The sequence below is a fragment of the Neodiprion pinetum genome, chromosome 3 (genome assembly GCF_021155775.2).
Source record: "Neodiprion pinetum isolate iyNeoPine1 chromosome 3, iyNeoPine1.2, whole genome shotgun sequence".
Taxonomy (NCBI): domain Eukaryota; kingdom Metazoa; phylum Arthropoda; class Insecta; order Hymenoptera; family Diprionidae; genus Neodiprion; species Neodiprion pinetum.
In genome coordinates this window covers 32787178-32808673 of record NC_060234.1, presented here as the reverse complement: position 1 = coordinate 32808673, position 21496 = coordinate 32787178, and the positions used below count along the sequence as shown (strand labels likewise).

Below are 21496 nucleotides of genomic sequence, written 5' to 3'. Positions count from 1 at the left end.
ATCCTGGAAGTCGAGAAATTTTATTAGCGTACCGACAGCTACTGAATATGAGCTTGCGCGAAAAACGAATTGAAATAATTTATTGTAAGCATGAACCAGGAACCACGGAGCGTTTATCCTGGAAGTCGAGAAATTTTATTAGCGGACCGACAGCTACTGAATATGAGCTTGCGCGAAAAACGAATTGAAATAATTTATTGTAAGCATGAACCAGGAACCACGGAGCGTTTATCCTGGAAGTCGAGAAATTTTATTAGCGGACTGACAGCTACTGAATATGGGCTTGCGCGAAAAATGAATTGAAATAATTTATTGTAAACATGAACGAGGAACCACGGAGCGCTTATCCTGGAAGTCGAGAAATTTTATTAGCGGACCGACAGCTACTGAATATGGGCTTGCGCGAAAAACGAATTGAAATAATTTATTGTAAACATGAACGAGGAACCACGGAGCGCTTATCCTGGAAGTCGAGGTTTCACCGCGTAGCGGACCCGAAGCGCGAGATCTGGGAGGTTGAGAACCCGGTACTCGAAATACGTAGCGGACCCGAAGCGCGGGATCTGGGAGGTTGAGAACCCGGTACTCGAAATTTGCGGAGCGCGACTCTGATCCGTCCGCTCTACTGCGCGGTTGTTTCCCGACTGAGGAATTCGGCTGGCTGATTTTGAATTGGTGACGTCACTTTCTGAACATCCGACATCCAAACTTTGGTTTCGACCTTTAATACTATGTATGATGATGTATGATGTACGATGTATGATGTATGATGTATGATGTATGATGATATGATATGATGTATAATGATTTTAGCTTTCACATTTTATACAAGAAATACACACTTTATCTCTCCTGCCGATTCCAGACTCAAGCGGCCAGGCCCTTCGATGGTCAGCCGTTGACTGAAGATGTATTCTTCAGTGAACGGGTCGGCTAATAACGCTGCCGTTCTGCGACAGTTGGATGATGAAAAATTTCGCTCGTATCTTTCAAATGTGTGTTAAAATACACTCGAAGTGTTGAGAAGCGTCGTTCTTTCTCTCCCTATCACCTTTCTAGGTCTTCAAATCACTACGCAGCGTTAAATACTGTCTCATATACGAAGCATCCATTTCATCTCGTTCAGAATTAGCGCATCCGTTATGTATTGCAGTTACTCTGAATTTTTTTCCATCCGAATACTTTTCGAAAAACAATTCCGCTCCTCCACCCAACGCAGATACTTCACTTGCGACCAGCTAAAACAACGTTTCGATTCTATGCCTATGAAAATTCAAGATCGAGAGAGCAAATGAAAAGTTGTTGGAATAATTATGAATACTAATGTTATGGAATACATCGACCGCGCGTCGAATAGAATCCCATTTCGAAATGAATCATTCTTCTCTTTTCATATCATAGCTAATCTAGTAATATAGGTAAATAGGATGGTTGGAGGTGTTCGGAAATGGTAGGAGGTGGTCGGCGCTGGCAGAAGGTGATAGGGGGTGGTCGAAAGTGGCCATTGACGGTCGGTGGTGGCAGGGGGAGGTAGGAGGTGTTCGAAATGGTAGGACATTTCAAAAGTTAAAGTCGACGATGATCCGGTGCATCAATTTTATCGTTACAGATTTTCTTTTTCCATGAGGCATAGAGTATTCAACAACGATAATGCAGTCCTTAAAATTCATCGTTCATCTCTGTCTGGAAAGCTAATTCGCAAGGCGTGGTATTCTATTCTATTTGCATTATTAGAAAAATACCCGTACTCTACATACACTGTTTCTAATCTTTTGCTACATTTGGTTTAATCCCCATGCTTCCACAGCACGAATAGTCGGAAATGTTTTTGATTATCCATAATGAAATAAAAGAAGTAACAAAGCTTAAATTTATTGTTAAAGCTCTAATGAATACGTCAAACTGCGGTCGAATTCATTTATTATTTGCACATGACCTCTGTACATTTGATAAATTATTCCTAAATACATTGAAACATACGTATTTATAATGAAATATCATGCAATGGGCTGTGTAAACTATAAACTATAATTTCTATCGAATAGCTGCTTTTATGTCAACAGGGCTTTGAGACTCAGTTCCGTTCGTCCTCCTCCTCGTCCACCTCCGACCACCTCCAACAATCGCCAACCACCTCCAACAACCACCGCTACCCACCTCGGGTTATACCTGGAATAGTAATAAATATTTTTAGTATAAGAACACATCAAAAACATTGTGTAAGGAATAATATCATGTTTTTATCGACAGACTTTACCAAGAAGATTATGAGAAAATTATAAAATAGAACTTTTATTAGCGCATTAAGAGATAGTGAATTTGGGCCTGCACGAAAAATGAATTGAAATAATTTATTGTAAGCATGATAAGTTTAATAAATTTAAATGAAATATAATTACAATTGCCATTAAATATTATGAAAATGTGTTACTCACCATGCACAAATCCTCGTCCTCCTCCAGGTCCACCTCCGACCACCTCCAACCACCGCCGACCACCTCCAACGACCACCGCCAACCACCTCAGGAGATACCTTGAATACTAATGAATATTCTCAGTATTAGAACACATCAAAAATATGGTGTAAGGATTAATATAATTTTTTTACTGATACATGTTACTAAAAAGATTATGAGAAAATTATAAAAAATTATTAAAATTTCATTAGCGGACCGATACTTACTGAATTTGGGCTAGCGCGAAAAATGAATTGAAATAATTTATTGTATACATGAAAAGTTTAATAAATTTTAGATAAAATATAATTACAATTGTCATCAAATATTATAAAAATGTTTTACTCACCGTGCAGAAAACCTCGTTCTCCACGTCTTCCTTGTCCTCTTCCTCGTCCACCTCCGACCACATTCAACCACCTCCAACAATCACTGTCAACCACCTCGGGTTGTACCTGGAATAGCAGTAAACATTTTCAGTATAAGAACACATCAAAAACATTACGTAAGGATTCATATAATCACAGGTTTTGTTTTTTGGCTGTAACTTTCGATGCGTTGATCGCAGCGTCTTGGGACTGCGCTCAATCGATTTCTCTCGCAAAATTACGTCAGAATAGTGCCGCAAATAATTTATTCCAGCACTTTTGAAAATCGGGAAAATTTTTGCCAAAAATGCAAAGGGGTTAGCCTTACTTTTTCTCTATTTTTCGACCGAAAATTTCAGGTCTCAGATTCGATTTGTACGACCCTTTCCTGACTAATTGGACCCCCAGGAACTCAGAAAACGCAGCGAAAGGAGCGTGGGATCCACAGGAGAAAAGATACGAGGAAAAAATTACCTGCTGAAGAATGTCGAAAACACAGGTTCTCGTTTTTGGGCTGTTACTTCAGAATCGTTGATCGCAGCGTATTGGGACTGCGCTCAATCGATTTCTCTCGCAAAATCACGACGGAATTGTGCATGAAAGAATTTATTCCGGCACTTTTCAAAATCGCGGAAATTTTCGCCAAAAATACAAAGGGGTTAGCCTCACCATTGGATGAAGAATATAAACACAGTCGCCCTCATGGGCTTTAACGTGACAACCGAAAACTGCTCTGTGAGGTATTCCAACGGTAGAGTTGAGAACTTATTGCAGAACATCAGAGAGTTTCCGATTTCGACATGATGCTGCCTGCATTCAACTTCTGAGTAACACAGTCTTCGCAATGGTAAGCCCAAGCCAGTACTTGGCCTGAGTGTACTCACCGACTTGTCGGCCTCCAAGAAATTGATAATGAGAATAAATATCTTTCAAAATTCGTAGCAAAACAGTGATTCAATTAAAGTATAGGTATCCGAGAGAAGAATGATGCATACATAGATCATGAATAAAAGTAGATCAGATGTAATAATGATGCAGAGACCAAAAAGTATAAATGTCAGTATACGCGGTCCATGTTCGACACTGATATATATATGATTCATTTATGATTAACATGTGATGCAAATTATAAATTTTATAATTTTCTAGAAAACATACTAGATAATCCACTATAATTGGCTATAATATGACAATAAAAGAATTGTTCGTTTCGATATGGGATTCAATTTGATACGCAATCTATATATTCCGTAACATTAATATCCAGAATTAGCAGTAGGAATAGGAGTGAGATCAGGAGTAGGAGTAGAATTAGGAGTAGGATCAGGAATAGGAGTAGGATCAAGAGTAGGAATAGGAGTAGGATCAGGAGTTGGAGTAAGGTTGTAGTAGAAGTAGGAGTAAGATTGAAGTAGAATCAGGAGAAGGAGTAGAAGTAGGAGTATAGGAGGTGGGTAGGGGCGGGAAGGGTAGGGTAGAGTAGGGGGTAGGGTAGGGTAGGCTAGACTCCTTCTCCTACTTCTACTCCTACTCCTGATTCTACTCCTACTCCCACTCTTGATCCTACTCCTATTCCTGATCCTACTCCTAATTCTACTCCTTCTCCTGATCCTATTCTTACTTCTACTTCTACTCCTACTTTATTCAATACTTTATAATGTTATACTCACAGTGCACAAATCCTCGTCCTCCTGGTCCACCTTGTTCTCCTCGTCTTCCTCGACCTCCTCCACGTTCACCTCCGAACATCTCCAACCACCTTCAACCACCTCCAACATCCATCGATAACCACCTAAGGTCATACCATGAACAGTCATAAATATTCTCAGCATAAGATCACATTAAAAGTGTTGTGTGAGGATTTATATAATCAATTGATAAATTAATAAACCAATCAATCGTATTAGCGCATTTAGAGCTACTGAATTTGTGCTTTCTCGAAGAAATGAATGAATGAATTAAAATAATTTATTGTAAACATGACCAGCTTACAAAATTTCAGATAAAATATAATCAACATTGCCACTAAATATTATAAAAATGTTACACTCACCATGTATGAAACTTCGTCCATCTCCTCCTTGTCTTCCTCCTTGTCCCGCTCGATCACCCGCAACCACCTCTGACCACCTCCAACGACCGCCAACCACTTCCAACGACCACCGCTAACTACCTCGGGTTGTCTTGAATACCAATAAACATGTTTAGTATGAGAAGACTTCAAAAATATTGTGTAAGGATTAATACCATTCATTCATCGACAGACTTCACTAAGAAAATTATGAGAAAATTATAAAAAGTAATAGAACTTTCATTAGCGCATTAAGAGCTACCGAATTTGGGCTTGCTCGAAGAATGAAGTGAAACAATTTATTGTAAACATGCCAAGTTTAAAAATTTTTAAGTAAAACCTAATTACAATCGGAATTAAATATTATAAAAGTGTTGTACTCACCCTACAAAAATCCTCGTTCTCCGTCGCTTCCTCGTTCTTCTCCCCCTCGTTCTCCTCCTCGTCCACCTTGATCACCCGCAACCACCCCTCACCACCTCCGACCACCTCTAACCACCGTCAACCACCTCGGATTATACCTAGAACAGTAATAAATGTTTTCAGTATAAGAACACATAAACAATATAGTGTAAGGATTATTATAATTAATTAATTAATCAATTATATAATAAATTCTATTAGCCTATTTATAGCTACTGAATTCAAGCTTGCGCGAAAAATGAATTGAAATAATTTATCGTAAACATGACAAGTTCGAAAAATTTTAGATACAATATAATTACAATTGACATTAAATAGTATAAAAGTGTTAAACTCACCGAGCGCAAATCCTCGTCCCACTCGTCCACCTTGTTCTCCTCGTCTTCCTCGTCCTCCTCCTCGTCCAGCTCAGACCATCTCCAACGACCAGCGCTAAACACCTCGGGTTATACCTCGTATACTGATAAATATTTTCAGTATTAGAACACATCAAACGTATTGCGTAAGGATTAATACAATTTTTTCATCGACACATTTCACCAAGAAGATTATGAGAAAATTATAAAAAATTGTATAATTATTATTAGCGCATTGACAGCTCCTGAATTTGGGCTTGTGCGAAAAATAAATCGAATTAATTCACTGTAAATATGAAACAGGAACCACGTCGCGCTTGTCCTGGAAGTCTAGTTTCACCATGTAGTTGAGCTTGCGCGCATAAACTACGGAGCACTTCTCCCTGAAATCGAGTTTCACCAGGTAGCGGACCTGGAGCATAGAAACTACGGAGCGCTCGTCCTGGAACTCGAGTTTCACAAGGTAGCGGACCCGGAGCGCAGGATCCAGGAGGTTGAGAACCCGGTACTCGAAATCTGCGGAGCGCGATTCTCATCCGTCCGCTCAACTGCGCGGTTGTTTCCAGACTGAGGAATTCCCGTCGTCGACGATTACTATAGATCGATTACGACAAAAAAAAAAAAATTTGGTTGACGTCACTTTCTGAAAATCTGAACGTTCGAACATTCAAACTTTGGTTTCAAACTTTAATACTATGTATGATGATATGATGTATGATGATATGATATGATGTATAATGATTTCAGTTTCTACATTTCAGACAAGAAATACGCACGTTATCTTTCTTGCCGATTCAAGCGGCTAGGCCCGTCGATGGTCAACTTTGACTAAAGATATATTCTTCAGTTAACGGGTCAGCTAATAACGCTGCCGTTCTGCGACGGTTGGATGATAAAACTTTTTGCTCGTATTTTATTATTTGCTCGTACATTATTTCAACCAGAAAATGAAAAATATTCATATAACAGTTCACAACATAATATTGAACCGCCTGAACGCATCATTTCGTATTCGCTTCTTGATGAATATGTATAATAAGAAATCCAATTATGACGACTGGATTGAATTTATTATTTTTCTGTAAAAGGACGGATCTTCGTTCGGTAGCGCATTAGAACTCATTTGATTTCCCTTAAATCGGCGCATCGTAGAACATTCGAAGTCTTACGATCTTCAAGATATTCAAAATTGTGTAAAACTTCGTTTTTTGCCTTCTGAAAAATCGGTTCTTAGTATAGACCATTTTTCATGTATTGTGAGGGGATTATTCAACATTTTACTGTGACCTGATCGAGGAAGCTGGCAGTCTATCCTTGGTACCAATTTTACGTTTCACACTGTCAATCCTTTCAAAATTTCTTAAATCCTTCAGAAATCGATTTTCGTGGAATACATTTCTATTGTCATCAAATATTCAGGTTAACCTTTGTAGCATTTTAATTCAATTACATCGGTGTTATGATAAATGCTTGAATGAAATTTCCTGTATGTCATAAGAGCGATTTTTGTATTAGTCATTTTGACGTCATACCGCTAGCGGAACTGATATGGTTTACAATTAGCTTGCTAAATTGCTTAGACTACGCAGCGGAGAATTACAGCTGGCAAATCCGCAGGGCATCTTCTGGTAACTATCCGGAAACTATCCACATTTATGCTCATACGAGTCAATTTGGTCCACTCATCACGTCATAAACGATATCTATACCTAATATGATTTCCATCCATACCTACGTATTTAAATAATCTTGCTGTTCTTTAATCCTGATAAAATGCATATCCACCACTTCTAGTAACTAGTCATTAAACTTTTTAGCGTGTATGCAGTACGTGCATGTATGTACAATGCTTTAAATGTCTAGAGAATATCAGGGATTGCATAACATTATTCAGCTTATTGGTCCACCAATGAATACACGTTACATAAGTATTTTGTTATTATTAGTTATGGTTTCTCGTGGCAGACTTTAAATCCATTCACGACTATAATTAGATCGATTACGAATCATGCATGTCATTTTCAATAGAATTTTACCGAATCACTAAGTCTCACAGCAGCACGGATTTCTTTAATCTTCAATTCGGTCAACCATCCAGAGACGTCGCACGCCTGTAAGAGACAGGACGAAATCGCTAACGGACAGTGTCACTGTAGTTAAGATAAGACTGCCTCGGTGACTCGTTCGAAGATGTTCTGCAAATCAGCAGAGCGCGATGAACCACGTTGACGTTTGATGATCGATTGGCGGCTGATTGCTCCGAGTATTCTCGAACCCTCACCGAATGGAGAATTTTTTCTGAGAAAGCTGCAACACAATTTTACGCTCAATATCTTAAGCTGACACAGTGCTCCTACTTCACATATTACTTGTTTCTCACCTTAACCCACATGAAATCATGCAACGGATTCTCGGAGATTAATTCTCTATCATATATATTGTCGCAACTATGCGAAATGCATTGTCATGCCAGTACTTGTATTTATTCCACTTAATTGTCGTTTCATCATCACAATCCTTGCACCCGCAAAGATTTGACGAGGGTTTGACACAGGCAAGAAATTGATTTGTCAACCCAGATTTCCAATCAGGTCTCGCGTCAGTCAATGCCGATGCTGAAAAACCACAGAAGCTTTGCCTGCAATATTCAATTACACTGAGAATGTTTACTTAACTTCATTTGCGTGAGACAAATGATATACTTCCATGAAAATCATTTCCCAGTGCATGAGGAGGTTCCTTCGTGGCGCCAAAGCTTATTTGCATTCGCAGGTACAGGCAGAGGTGCATTGCCCGAACGAGAGCCCGAGCCATGCACTCCGACCATATCCTTTCTGGCTACCAAGTAATCGTACATCTTCCAATTTAAACCTTCAACGTGAGTCTCTTCGATCTTATCTCAATGGTACAGCCGCATTACAGTTGAGTGTTACAAAGTTCGAGCTGTCCTTCGTTATTTCACGAAAACGAGGCAAAGAGCTGGGCACCAGCTCCGTTAAACCTGTGCATTAGGTAATAGAATTAACCGACAACTTCTAAGGGTCTTGGGTACATGACAATATTACGAATCACTACTTATTCAAGTTTCCAAGAATATCCGTCTCGCCACAAGAACTCTTAATATATAAGGCGTGAAGTTGGCGCCTGCGTTGTTCAACTTGTGTATCATGAAATAGAACTGATTGAACAACGTTCTAGAGTCTTACAGCACAATATTTGTTTTCACTAAATATTTAGTATTCCAAGAATGCTTCTTGCTCAAGAACCATCATCAAAGAAACATTGCAAAAACCGTTCATGAGAGTAAACGTACTTGGCGAATATTGATTTTTGAAGAATTGGCTTTACCCAGAGACACTGACCAATGATTCACTCATATTAAAACATACATTACCTTAAAGCACTGAAATCGAATTAGTTTTTATTGGTCGATAAAGTGTACTCCCATTTGGCGTAAAAAATTTCGGAATAAATATACAATTTATTGAACACGTTTTCGTTAATTACCTTATGGATTCTTGCAGCAGTAATTATTTCCGTAATCGTGTATACGAATATTGGCTAGTAAAAAAAATTAACCCAGCAGTATACGTACCCTCTAAATTTTCCTGGATAAGAATCAATGAGTTGCGCACCCATACAAATTTAATTCCGAAGTGAAGCTTATTGAACAACTTTCACAAGGCGACATTATAGAATTAAATCGGTGATCTATAACTTCTGATATACGTGGAATGCGAGCGATACATCTAGTACGTGTTAATTCAATCTGGATGATGCACGGGGTCTACTACAGCGGATTGTACGTATATAAGTGTGAAGATACCCGAGTACGGCTTTTCTTCTTATACATATATTTATCTGCGGAATTAAATGTATATCGTAATTAATAATCACTATTTTCCATACGCTCTAGATTCCGTATCTTGATCAGTCCCGTTTGTGTACATAGGTGAGTACATAGATACGCATTTTCATGTATTATATATCGCTGAGTGTAGTTTGGACTTTGATGTCATACCTTCCGTCCGTCCGTCCGTCCGTCCGTTCGGTCCATCGGTAGCTTGTGTGTGATCAGTCATCGGTGGTAAAGCAAACTCTATTTTCCTGCAAGTTGGAAGCGCTGTATTACGAAAGTACTGCAGGGCAAGAGCCGGACGGTCCCGGCGTAATTTCTAAACGAAGACAAACGTTGCATCGAAACTACATGTACGTTCTGTTCCATTAGTTCGGAGTAAGAAAACGTTCTAGGCGCCTGTACGTATCCCACAATAAATATTGAAACAGGCGACGAGTTCTTTGAACTGAAATGCACGTAAGATGTACCCGAACCTTCGCGAGAACTTGCTCGCTCACTGCAGTCGACGGACAGACGGATGAACCGATCGAGAGTGCGTGCCGTTCAAATTAAGAAATAGAAATGAAACTTGAGTTGCATGAATTACACCCGACGCGAAATTACTGTTGGCTTTGAAAATCCGACGAAAACACTCCACCCACTTCATTCTAGTTGATTAGGTACATTTTCGACACATTTTTCATCGGGATCCGACTCAAAAGGCGTGGTTAATAATAAGCGATATGACGCTAGAAACAAGTGTAAATCAAATAAATCATATTCCAATATCAAAATGTGAAATATTTCGTACAGACTGGTCAACTTTCACGTTCCAAAGTCAGATTTACTTGGAATGTGAATTCAGATAAGAATCTACTTTTACAATTAAATAGTTTTGCCCTGCGGTTTTGACACGTGAGGGTGCCACAAGTGCTGAAAATAAACAACCATTCGAAAAGTTCGAGCATAAATTTTCTCCCCGTATCCGACAAGCTGGATTTGCTTTATGAGCTTGAGCTGACTTCAAGGAGTAACGCGGTGAACAACGATCTGCACCGGAGAACTTATTTGGTCCATCGTATAAACTTTCGAGTTCTGCTAACTAAGCGTGAAATATCGCGCTTCGAGGGTCTTGCCTGGTGCAATCGCCCCGGGGCCATAACGCCGGCTTAGAAAACGGATAGAGTGTAGAGAAAATCAGGGAATAGGTGGTAAATAGCGGAACTGTAAAATCCGATAACTGTTATAAACATCTCAAGATGTGATCGCGATCGCGGTACACGCGCGGCCTTATCGACGAAATTACAAGAATGGAGAACAGTGATACCAGGACATGCGACAGCAGGAGGATTGTTGACGTTGCGATATTGTTATCGTGTTTGAAGTCCAGAAGAGAGTCGACCCGATTATCCGAGATAGGAAGCGGGACGAGATAAGGATAAGGATTCCTGTCCAAGTAACTTGAGCCCTGCTGCCGGCCAACGAAATGGTCGGACTACCGAACAACAGCAAAACAACATCTCGAACAAATAAGTTAAACATGACTTGTGATCACTTAGCCCAAATCCAGCCTCAGTAAAATCTCTAAAGAAACTGCGAGGATTCCTCTTCTTTATCTCTCCCGATTTCGATTATTCCACTTGAATTCGTAGTTGATCCTTGTTATTTTCTTGCTCTTGGAATTAGTGCTTTCATATTTTTATACAGGCTAAACCTTACGTTTCACCGATGGTACACATGGTAGGTGCACCGGCCCCCTGCACTGTGAGATATTGTGCTTAGGATGTACCGTTCGGGGCTGAGCATAATCGGCAACGCACGTATTTCTCATTCCAAATCACACGACTGACACGGATAAACTAATGGAATCTCTATGTTGGCTACTCACCGTTGTCGCATTCTCTATCTCTGTTCAATGAAAGAGAGGAAAAAAGAAATATGGCACCATCTGAGATCGACCGCTCACTGAGCTCCGATCTCCGTTTAGTTCCCATTTCTTCTTTCCTATTTTACCGTCTTTCCCACAATATTGTTTTTTCATTTTTTCGATGATTTCTGCCTCTTTCTCTTTCTCGGCCGTTGCATTACATTCTGTGGAACAATAATATATTTTTTCCTCCCTCTAAGTATCTCCGATTCTCTTTCTTCGATTCCATGCAGTATCGAGCACCATAAACCATAACCTTGTGTCAAAAATAACAGAAAATATCATAAACTCTTACGTGGAAGCTGAAGTCTCGGGAATCGAGAGAGCTCGGGACAATGTCGAGGGACAGGAAGAGACAAAGTCTATAACCAAGTGCGCCGGTCGTGGCTCGCGGATCTGCGCTCGCTGGCGCGTGAACGAGAAACTGGCCTCCCGTCGGACGACTCTGTTCATTTGCTGCCTACTGACAGTGCGATTTCATTTCCAAGCCAAGTTCTAACTGATCTTCGTGCGATTCTTAATCTTGTGATATTTGAGGAACTGATTATGGACTGTGATTATCCAGCTTTGTCAATAAATGCATAGCGCGTAATCTGGTAAGTGATTAGGTAACCGGCATAAGGCCATGATGACCATTTCAGTTTCCAAACCCTTCAGTCTTCATCTGTCGACATTAGAATATTTTTCATTTTATTATTCCTCTAATTATACATATCTACATATTATTCCTTAAGTTCGCAAACTTTTTAATCGTCAAAGACATCGTTACTTTGACGATCATTGGCTGGGCTCTTGAAGCCCATATTAGTATGGACCAATAATAAAGAATGGGGAAAAATTTACTGTACTCGAATAATTTGCGCTTATAGTCGATTCTTTTGAATTCTACATAAAAAGCTCTTTCGTTTGGGATACAAAATTCAGTGTTCGATCACTGGCCCTTCTTCCTCCTTCTCATACACCCTTTAAATGCCAATGCTCGAAGGACTAGCTTTACCTCTCTTACTAAAAAAGGTCCCGGAATTTTATTACAAACGTATCGTGAGAAAGCCTTTCAGATTCAGGATGCTGCATTCAATCTGTGTTTTCTAGATCGATATGTAGCGTGGGCCACCTGGGCGTAGATATGGTGCACAGTGCTGTGCAGATGGAAGCAGCTAGGATCGGCTTTCTAGCGCACAGAAATCTCGGTTGCGAATACAGCTGTACAGCGGAATGAAACGTACCGAAGCCTAGGTTTGAGACAGCAAAGTCTAGGTATACAGGTGGCTCTGTGGTTCGCGAACAATGCTCACGACACGGTGGCTACAATGGAGATCATAATCAACATCTTGACGTGTAATGACTTATAGCTCCTTTTGCCATCTCCACAGGCGAACAATACATCCCGACAGAGATGTTTAGAGCTAAAACCTCTGGCCTATTGTTATTTAAAACCACGAACGTTGGTATTTTAATCGACCTCGCGAACGAATCATGAATCTGCACCTGCGCCTTCTTCCCTAGCCGTGTGACATTAGCTTGAAGTGGCTCGGGTTCCTTGCACACCTCCGTATAGAAGTCCTCTGCAGGCTCCGCCACGGACGTGGGATCCATCGCTTAACTTTTCAAGAAACCGAGAGATTATTTTTGTATTACTATAACGCAATGCCACGGTCTTTTGGATTTTTGACACGTTGCTTCTCAAAAGTCGCTGTAAGTACTGTAGTAGGTACCTGATCAAACATCACCGCATCTAGGATTGAATTTTTACTCCTTCACCAAGCAGCTGGGGTAATAGTAAAATCTGTGGTTTGATGTTGATTACTTTGTTCCTTCAGCTTAAGCAAGGGGAGAGCGTTGCACTCAGGGCTATTTTGGTCTGATCTTACCGTATCCGGTTTGACACGGTGCACTTATTGCTTCTTACGCAAATGACTCTCCATTCTAGAAGAAACGAAGTAGAAAAGTTATTTCGCTTCAAGCTATGCCTAGATTTTTGTTGTGTATTACACTGCTCCGTAATCGGAAGAGAACTGAGAAAGTACTGTATAGATCTGACAATAAAATCTGCACGCATTGTGATTCAGGGTCAAATCAATTAATTTTTTTACAATTGAATCTTCGTGGTAAGAAATCCACGGTGGTCTCTTTACATAAATCCACATCGGTGTAATATACTTCAGTTCTTCAGTGGGACGGACTCTTGAGTGCGGCGCTGATTTACATCTCGGCGTAATGTTGGAACGTTTGATGGGATCATTGAACCACAAGGACTGCCCATTGACTTGAATCAATGAAGAGGGTGAAAGAGAGGAAGGGAACGGCGGGGGCGGGGGAAAAACGACTTTACGCACCGAAGTGGCGCGAACCTGCAATTTAAACAGCATTTTCGCCCGGTCCGTTATAATTGGAGCTTGTGCACGAGGCACATACCCGAAGAATGTTCTCGCGGATCGTTCTACCATCAGAGCACCCGGTGTACACGTAGAAACCGATACACTGTTGTAACGATGTATTGTAAATCACAATATTGCTGCATTTTTCTCTAGCTTTTGAATTGAAATTTGGTTTTCACATGAGATATCGAATAATTACCTTTCGCATTTCTGTTCACAAAAATAAAGATTGAGGGAAAAGAAAAGATATAGTTTAACAATAAGTCAAGTTATTCATGGAGTGCGATCAATTCTAAGGTAAAATTCCAAAACTAACTAAGAATATTAAAAGTTGATAAATCATGGAACTAATTCTCCCCTGAAATGGGGTTTCTGTTATTGTGAAACATAGAGAAATGTTGATGGAGGAATGAAACAAAATTATGCAGTTGTAATTGGTATATCTTTACGCAACACGGCCGGAGATTTCTTATACACAGTGTCACCTGCGGTTGTGATTTATAGAATTCTATAGTACATTACGACCCTAGGCCCGAAAGTTGGATTTCCTGGCCGCGTGTGATATAAAGGCCGAGGCGAATTTTCGCCTCTCAAATGAAACTTTATGGAATTGAAAGCTATATCTGTTAATATCTATCGAGCTGCATCGAGTGCGCATATATGTAGGGTTAATAAATTACAGTAATTAACAGATCTACCTATCTTAATGGTAAATTGAATCGCCCAATTGGCAGTATCTTCCGTCGGTGGCGTGACTACTTGCGGCAATAATTGCCAACTGGTTCTTGATTTTCAGAGAAGAAAAAGAAGTGCAAATCGATATAGTATATATTGCAACGCCCGTATATCGATCGGTGACTTCAGCTGCAGTGCTACCGTCAGACGGAGAATTTGAAATTTATGAAGCACTTGCAAACCCGCCGGATTCAATCTCCTTGTTCCGATATTTATGAACTAGACTGCGCCGCGAGGTGTATTAGGCCAGAATGGCAGAACGAGCGCAGGAGCCAAGGCTCAGTCTGGGAGCGTCAGCTACTCGCGATCCTTCGAAGTTTCTTACATATGCCGGCAGCAATGTTTGTTGGCAATTAGCAAGGATATCCAGTAAAATGAGTAACATCGTTCTGCCAATGACGATTCACCGCGTACTCTCACGAACAGCACACAGCTGGGTTAACCGTGCGCTAAACAGTTGGTGAAAAAAAATTTCAGGAGCAGATTAAAAAGGTTGTGCAAATTGGAGTTCTCGAGCATCGGTACAGATATTTGCTAACGAGGTGTAAAAAGTTTCAGACGAAAGAAAACAACATATTTTTTCAACCACACAAAGAGGCATGATGCATCAGGATCGTGACTTAAGCCCAACCGCACCGTAACCGTATCGCGTTCTGTATGAATTCACCGTCCGTTATTATAAACTGCAACCAGACATGTAAGTGGTAAATTTTGCGCTGCGTGATGATCAAACTTGGAAGACAAACTTATTTTTATTGCAAATAACAACATGTTGAGTCTCTAAGATCGAATGGAATAGTAGAAAGATGATTTCATAGATGACACCATTTTCGAAGTTGTCGAATAACGTAGATCAGACATCACACGATAAACGGAATTCCACGAAGATCGGCTATTGCGACAATCGAATTAATTGACGAACTGAATTGTGGGCAGTTCACAGAAGTACGCAAAAGCTGCCTCGCAGAATACGTCGTCCATGCCTCCTTCCTTGTACAACACACCGCAGTTCTGTTTGCCATCACCGTTGTCCGGCTGGCCGCCCCACTTGTCTGTCCATTTGGTATATCCAGTTTGAGCCAAAGATTCCCCTGAAATCGTAACCCATTCGCCCTCTTTGTACAGATCGTGAATTCCAAGGTACGCCGCGTGATCGTAGGCTGCGCCCTTCACCGGACTTGACTTGTTGAATATGTCCAACAGCACCTGGGGATGTCAAGGAATTTCCTATTTTAAGGGGGTTATTGACCATGGTAATTATCACATGGATTTAATTATCTTGTAATCTTGCTCTAAGCGACGATAATTCCAACTAAGAATTTACAACGAATCGATTTTAGGCTTACGATAATAGGTTTATTCGATCAATGTCTTAGATTCGTTTTTAACAGCCTAATTCTCTTGACAGTTAAGTCGAATGGAATAATTTGTTCGTAAAGAAATTATCGTCACGAAAATTTATTATACGGTAGGCTAATCGTAAGCCGGTGTGACAAACTCGTCCTCTCTGTCCTGTCATACAGTCCCCTAAGTAGATTATCCGAGAATTAGTCATTTTGGACCAAACACAGTATTTATAGTTAAAACACAGGCGCTTTCAACGGTGCCATACCCCAATCCAGTAATTGCATTATGGTACTCGAGACGCTACAAGTACACCTCGTACGACACTCGAAACATATTTAATACAGCGATAAATGAGGGTGCAATTGTGAGGCTCAAGGAAAAATCCAGGCATTGAATAGTACTTGTGCGTCATCGAGGTGGATCGCGTGTCCTTTATCAACAAATATAACGTTACCCGAGCCTCGGAGACAGAGTTAATGATAGCAAGGTGGCCGCCTTCGTCGTTGCAGACCTTCCTCGCGTCGTTCCAGACCAGAGCTCGCGTGTGAAGTTTGTGCGAGCCGATGCCTGGCGTGTAAATGTAGTCGTCCCTTATCGGAATCCTGGAGGGACCGAAGCTACATACACAAGGCATTCCGTTGTAGACCAGGTTCTGCAACGAATTGGTGCGGGTACCGGTGCCAGAGGAGAGCAGAGGGCGATTCGCCACGGTGGGTGATTCGATCTGGGCAGAAGACACTGAGGACGAAGGACAATGGCACGGTTCTTCCGCAGTTTCGACGCTGTCAGGTTTGAAGGCCAGCGGCGATCCGTTCCCCAACGGACCACCGAAGACTCCGCCGAAGAAGAGTATGACCAGCAATTTCCACATAGCTTTGGAACGCGTAGGTAAAAAATAAATAAATAACACCACACGAGAACGTCCAAATTTCACTGCGTCCTGCGGCCGACTGAAGTCCCTCTGTCAAACGTCGGGCCTAACCGCACTAATTAGCCGTTTCCTCACGGCAATCCACGCGCGTATTATGTTTGAAGACGAAACACGATAGACGATAAACGCTCTTATTGGAAGAACGCTGCGGCGTCGTTCAAAGTTTATATGTATATAGGGCGGTGCCGAGTCTGGCCGTATGCATATGTACGCCTACGATGACGAATAGCGACGGCGTCTGCGTACCTTCGACCCCAACCTATGCCTGCGCTGACTTTGCATTGTTCTGCCATCGTCATACGTTCACTCGTAATTCGTAATTCGTTACGCCGTGGCTCATCTTCAAAGACCTGGGGGGACCGTGTCTAGTTGATCACAATATTTCGACCTATTCAATTTTTCTCAGTCACTTTCGTCTCCCGTACCACAAGTAGTACATTCGATGAAAAAGAAAAAAGAATTTTATTCAAGGAAAACTTTTTCTGAAATTATTTAATGTCTTCATAAGTATCTTTAATTTCACGATCAAATTCTTCAATCAGCTTAGCTACTATAATTATGGGCGACGCATATTTTGACTGCGATATAATTGTTAAAATAATACCGAAATCATTGAAGGATGATTTTCTCGTACTTTAGATTTTATAAAGTTTCTGTATTGTACAAGTACTTTTCTCACCGCTGGGGTAATGGATTAAGGTCATCTAGTTTAATTTAAGCCTTCAATGAATTATGCCGATATAGATCAACTTAACGGAATTGACATTTCCGGCCGCGCCTATTCAGGTCATATTATGTTAGATTATATTCAATTATAAGCTGCAGGTTCATTGTGAAAGTAGCTTAACGCTGTTTGTTTTAAGATAAATTTATTTTGTGCTCTCTATGCAAGCAGAAATTTATTTTCTGACGATGATTATGTGTGTGTCTGTGTACAGACAGCAAATATTTGATACTCTAGTCGTTGTTGTGGGTACTTAGTTCCGCGCTTTTATCATGGCCAACACGCTACTGCATTCATATCGTCTTATAAACGGCCGAATAAAAACGATGCTGCTCAAACAAAAGTGCCATTCGATAAGCACAAACACGAAGCTGGAACGAATAAAACTCGCGTGTGCAATATGAATCGATAGCATACGATAATATGATGAGAATACAAAATAATAAGAATGAGGTAGAGATTCTCCACTGCTTTCACTACCATATGGGCAGTAAGTCATATTTTCCCGGATGATTTAGAATCATTGCTTATTGCGGTTGCGACTATGAAATATATCCGTGATACATTGTGCATAGGCATATTTGCATAACAGTAATTGAAATATTTTGCAATACCAGCAATACGCCATCGTTTTCACCTTTCGTATCGAAGCTTGCTCTTCACCTGGTGGACTGGCTGTAACGGGTGAGTGTAGGAAGGAGGCTATCAATTACGTGCGGCACTTGATTGTCATTCCCCATGATTCACGTCGGCTCGCGATATTGGTTTTCACAGTGACTTCTTTTCTTTTTACCCACTCGAAGCGAGCAAATATTTTCTGCATACCAAAGTGCGCACAAAGGAAAGACTCGAGATTATGATAAATTCTGTCGAAGACGAAGGCATATTGAAGAGGCTATATTAGCAGGTCGTCAACATCTTGAAAAATATAATTCAACCTTTGTATTCTTTCGTCTGTGGGATGAGAATCAAATGTTTGAAACGGGCAACTTTCTCACCTCCGAACAAAATTAATGCCGCGTTATATATTCGCGATCGCGTTAAAAACTCAACAGTGCTCTTGAGTGGTATACGTGTATCAGAGCTGCGCTGTTTTAGATGGTCAATTGAAAGCACAAGTAGAAAGAACACGGCATTTCACTTAAGCGAAACAAATATGTGCGTAGTGGTTACCCAGATCGAGTTCTCTCCCGGCTGCTTCTTAGCGTTACTTCTTAAATTCATGGAGAACCGGCCCCTCGCGTGAGCTGCAAGGTCGTTCTTGATGCATGTGCGTCTCAAGAGGAATGGAAAGCAGAGGATGGCGCCATCGGATAATCTGGAGAGCCAATATCGAATGGCTCATCAAGATTACTTCGAGTCGGTAAACCCAAAACATGTTATACGTATGGTGTCTCTCAGCAACTACCACCGCGAAAAACATGAAGGTGGAGTTCGGTTCGAAGACCATGAGAGGTTTTAAACTTCAAGATTATGAAGATCTTCAGCAACCGATGCAATTCTTAGCAGGAATTTCAAGCGGCGTTAATTACGAGAACATAAAACATGTTGGGAAGCCTAATCGTAAGCATCGTGCCCACGTTTACGGCTCTGCCGCAATAAGCCATAAGACTGTGATTATTACCGATTTTTTCAAGTCCTCTAACGAGCCGTTCAATGTTTTCAGTTCATGCACCCCGTAAACGGAGACATCACTCGAATCGAATACGACTGGAGATTAGCTGCCACTTTTAGATACACACTCTCCGTGTTTTGAAAAATATTGAATATTTCCGGTAACGTTGCATCGAGGAGTTGCCGCGTAATTATAATAAAATGAATGAAATAATACTTTGGGTACGAGGCGCGGTCACAGTCATCCCGTACAAATCGGTCGAGTCTGATCAAAGGCGCAAGGTGCAGGGTCAGCTCCCGAATATACACGAGCATCGGCGCATCGCGCCAGAATGTTCATGACTCCCGACTTCCGATGAAAAGGAGATAAAATACCTAACTAAGTTCAGAAGAGCGTGAAATTGAATCAGGAATGGAAGTGCGTGCATCGCGTGCTCCGGCCGATGGCATCGTATAACCAAAATTAAACTCAAGGATCTTTTTCCGGACAAGTACCATTTCGGTGAAACCGATCATTCTCCGCCCGATCTTATCCCGGACGCATCTGTCGTTCACAGAATGTGGATTGTGTAATAATAAACTACATCGATAGACGTATCAGCGGGTTCGTTATAGCGCAGCGGTAGACACGCATGTGATCAGGGATGTTCAATTTACATGTGAGTGTGGTGCGTGTAACGTCGACGCTTCGTAAGATCCGTACGTTCATCTCCCCGCCGCATCGTGGTCCTCGGAAGTTTTTCTGACCTGGTTTGGTTGAGAGGAGATGATCGCGCTGCACTCACGGCTGCACCACCGTCAAAGGTGCCTAGTCATTTCGAGTGGCTGATAACGACTATTAAATGACTGGCGGGCAAGTGATTGGACATCGAGTCGACCGAGACGTCGGTGCACGGTAGCGTAATCGAAACCCCTCTCGATATAATCTGGAGGATTTTAAGTATGAGCAGCGTGTACGCAAATGGGATTATTCCGTTGAGAAGGAGAAGAAGAAGAGGCTCCACACTCGCGGTACGCGTACAACCTAGCTTAGATCCACACGACCGTATGTAATATTATTATATTTTTTCCACCATTAATTCATGCTCCTCCTGCAGTAAAAGATGCGCGTGTTGAGCGATGGTAATTGTGAAGTTACATTAAGATTATCGCTACCCCATAAACATCCCGCGTGCGTGGATTGCAAACTCCATCATCTTGATAACTACAAAACATATATACATGTATATATATATAACGAATTTAAGTGTAGGTGAGGTACGTATGATTAATGCTACGTGTTTAGTTACGCTATGCGTGACTGATTTCATAATTTCTTCACCTACCTTATTATACGTATACATGTAGGCATATACATATCTACATGTGTATACGCCCTGGCCGTTTACGCGCATATACAGGTATGCATATGTATATATATATATGTATACATACTCGTACATGTACCAGCATTTATGGATAATACATAAATATTTCACATTAGACGCGTGAACGCATATTTATTATCGAAAGAAAGACATCACGATCTCAACAACATCTTTTTTGCTGAAACCCACATCTGTCACACTGGCTAGACGTCGCTTCTTCCCGAACAGATGAACTTTAAGCGATACTCTGGGGTCTGCACTTGAACGCGACTTTTGCACTACACGTTGGTATACGTACTGATGGGACTGATGGGGGTAATCGCGAATAACTTCAAGCTAGCGGGACAATTCACAGCGAAGAATGTTTCCGCTTCTCGGACAGTAGAGATATATTTATTCCAACCTCGGGAATGAAGTCTGAAGAGGTGGAAATTCTGGTAACACTTGAAGAATCGTCATTCGTTGAAATTTTCGACCAACCACATTACTGATTCTGCAAAAATCTTACCGTAAACATACATTCCTCTAAATTTCAAACCAAAGATCGCAATAAAGAACCGCAGTACTCATTCAACCATCAAGCGAATCTTTTTTCCGCCTATTGCCGTGCAGGACTTTGTAACGCGTGAATGGCCGCGGGGCTAGCTGCATGCGTGGTGATATAATGGAGATGAAAAGCAAGACTAATGGTGGTACAGTGACCAACTCCGTGGTCCTCGGCTCTCCACGTGACATTAATCAACGTTTCCAACGGGTGTACGGCTGTCGACGAATCCACGCTCATCCGAGAAGCCGGGTTCTAGGTATAATGTCCCGAAGGTAAAGGTACGGAGCTGAGATCATCAGAAGCTTCAAAACGGATCAAATAAGGCAGTAACTTCACTCCAGTCGGAAGATTCCTCTTTAATTACCGTCGTCTAAACGTCGCCGACGACACATCCGATCAGTCTCCGAAACAGAG

At 41.2% G+C, this 21496-nt stretch overlaps 2 protein-coding genes across 3 annotated transcripts; both read right to left on the bottom strand.

Annotated features, from left to right (window-relative positions):
* Positions 1-1891: 1891 nt before the first annotated feature.
* LOC138190560 (uncharacterized) lies at positions 1892-6230 on the bottom strand. Of its 2 annotated transcripts, XR_011176605.1 has the most exons (8): positions 5657-6230; positions 5280-5416; positions 4878-5007; positions 4495-4616; positions 3494-3720; positions 2806-2911; positions 2436-2541; positions 1892-2169 (listed from the first exon to the last, which is right to left on the bottom strand). XR_011176605.1 is itself a non-coding variant. In XM_069134259.1 (7 exons), exons 4-7 carry the CDS (start codon positions 4600-4602, stop codon positions 2052-2054), a joined length of 438 nt encoding a protein of 145 aa, XP_068990360.1. In that variant the 5' UTR covers positions 4603-4616; positions 4878-5007; positions 5280-5416; positions 5657-6230; the 3' UTR covers positions 1895-2051. The 2 variants fall into 2 exon arrangements, 1 of the variants encoding a protein (XP_068990360.1); XM_069134259.1 differs by lacking the exon at positions 3494-3720 and having other exon boundaries at positions 1895-2169.
* A 7938-nt stretch (positions 6231-14168) lies between these two features.
* On the bottom strand, positions 14169-16974 carry LOC124214794 (hemolymph lipopolysaccharide-binding protein-like). Its single transcript, XM_046617429.2, has 2 exons — positions 16354-16974; positions 14169-15758 (listed from the first exon to the last, which is right to left on the bottom strand). The coding sequence occupies exons 1-2, from the start codon at positions 16768-16770 to the stop codon at positions 15462-15464; spliced, it is 714 nt and encodes a 237-aa protein (XP_046473385.1). The 5' UTR covers positions 16771-16974; the 3' UTR covers positions 14169-15461.
* Between the last annotated feature and the right edge of the window lie 4522 nt (positions 16975-21496).

What these genes read in the sequence shown, in the direction of transcription:
- LOC124214794 (XM_046617429.2), bottom strand. Translation starts at nt 16,770, where the DNA reads ATGTGGAAATTGCTGGTCATACTCTTCTTCGGCGGAGTCTTCGGTGGT. An exon ending in ACTCTGTCTCCGAGGCTCGG is followed by an intron (nt 15,759 to 16,353) that starts GTAACGTTATAT and finishes TGACATCCCCAG; the next exon opens with GTGCTGTTGGACATATTCAA.
- LOC138190560 (XM_069134259.1), bottom strand. Translation starts at nt 4,602, where the DNA reads ATGTTGGAGGTGGTTGAAGGTGGTTGGAGATGTTCGGAGGTGAACGTG. An exon ending in AGGACGAGGATTTGTGCACT is followed by an intron (nt 2,912 to 4,494) that starts GTGAGTATAACA and finishes CTGCTATTCCAG; the next exon opens with GTACAACCCGAGGTGGTTGA. An exon ending in AGGACGAGGATTTGTGCATG is followed by an intron (nt 2,170 to 2,435) that starts GTGAGTAACACA and finishes TTACTATTCCAG; the next exon opens with GTATAACCCGAGGTGGGTAG.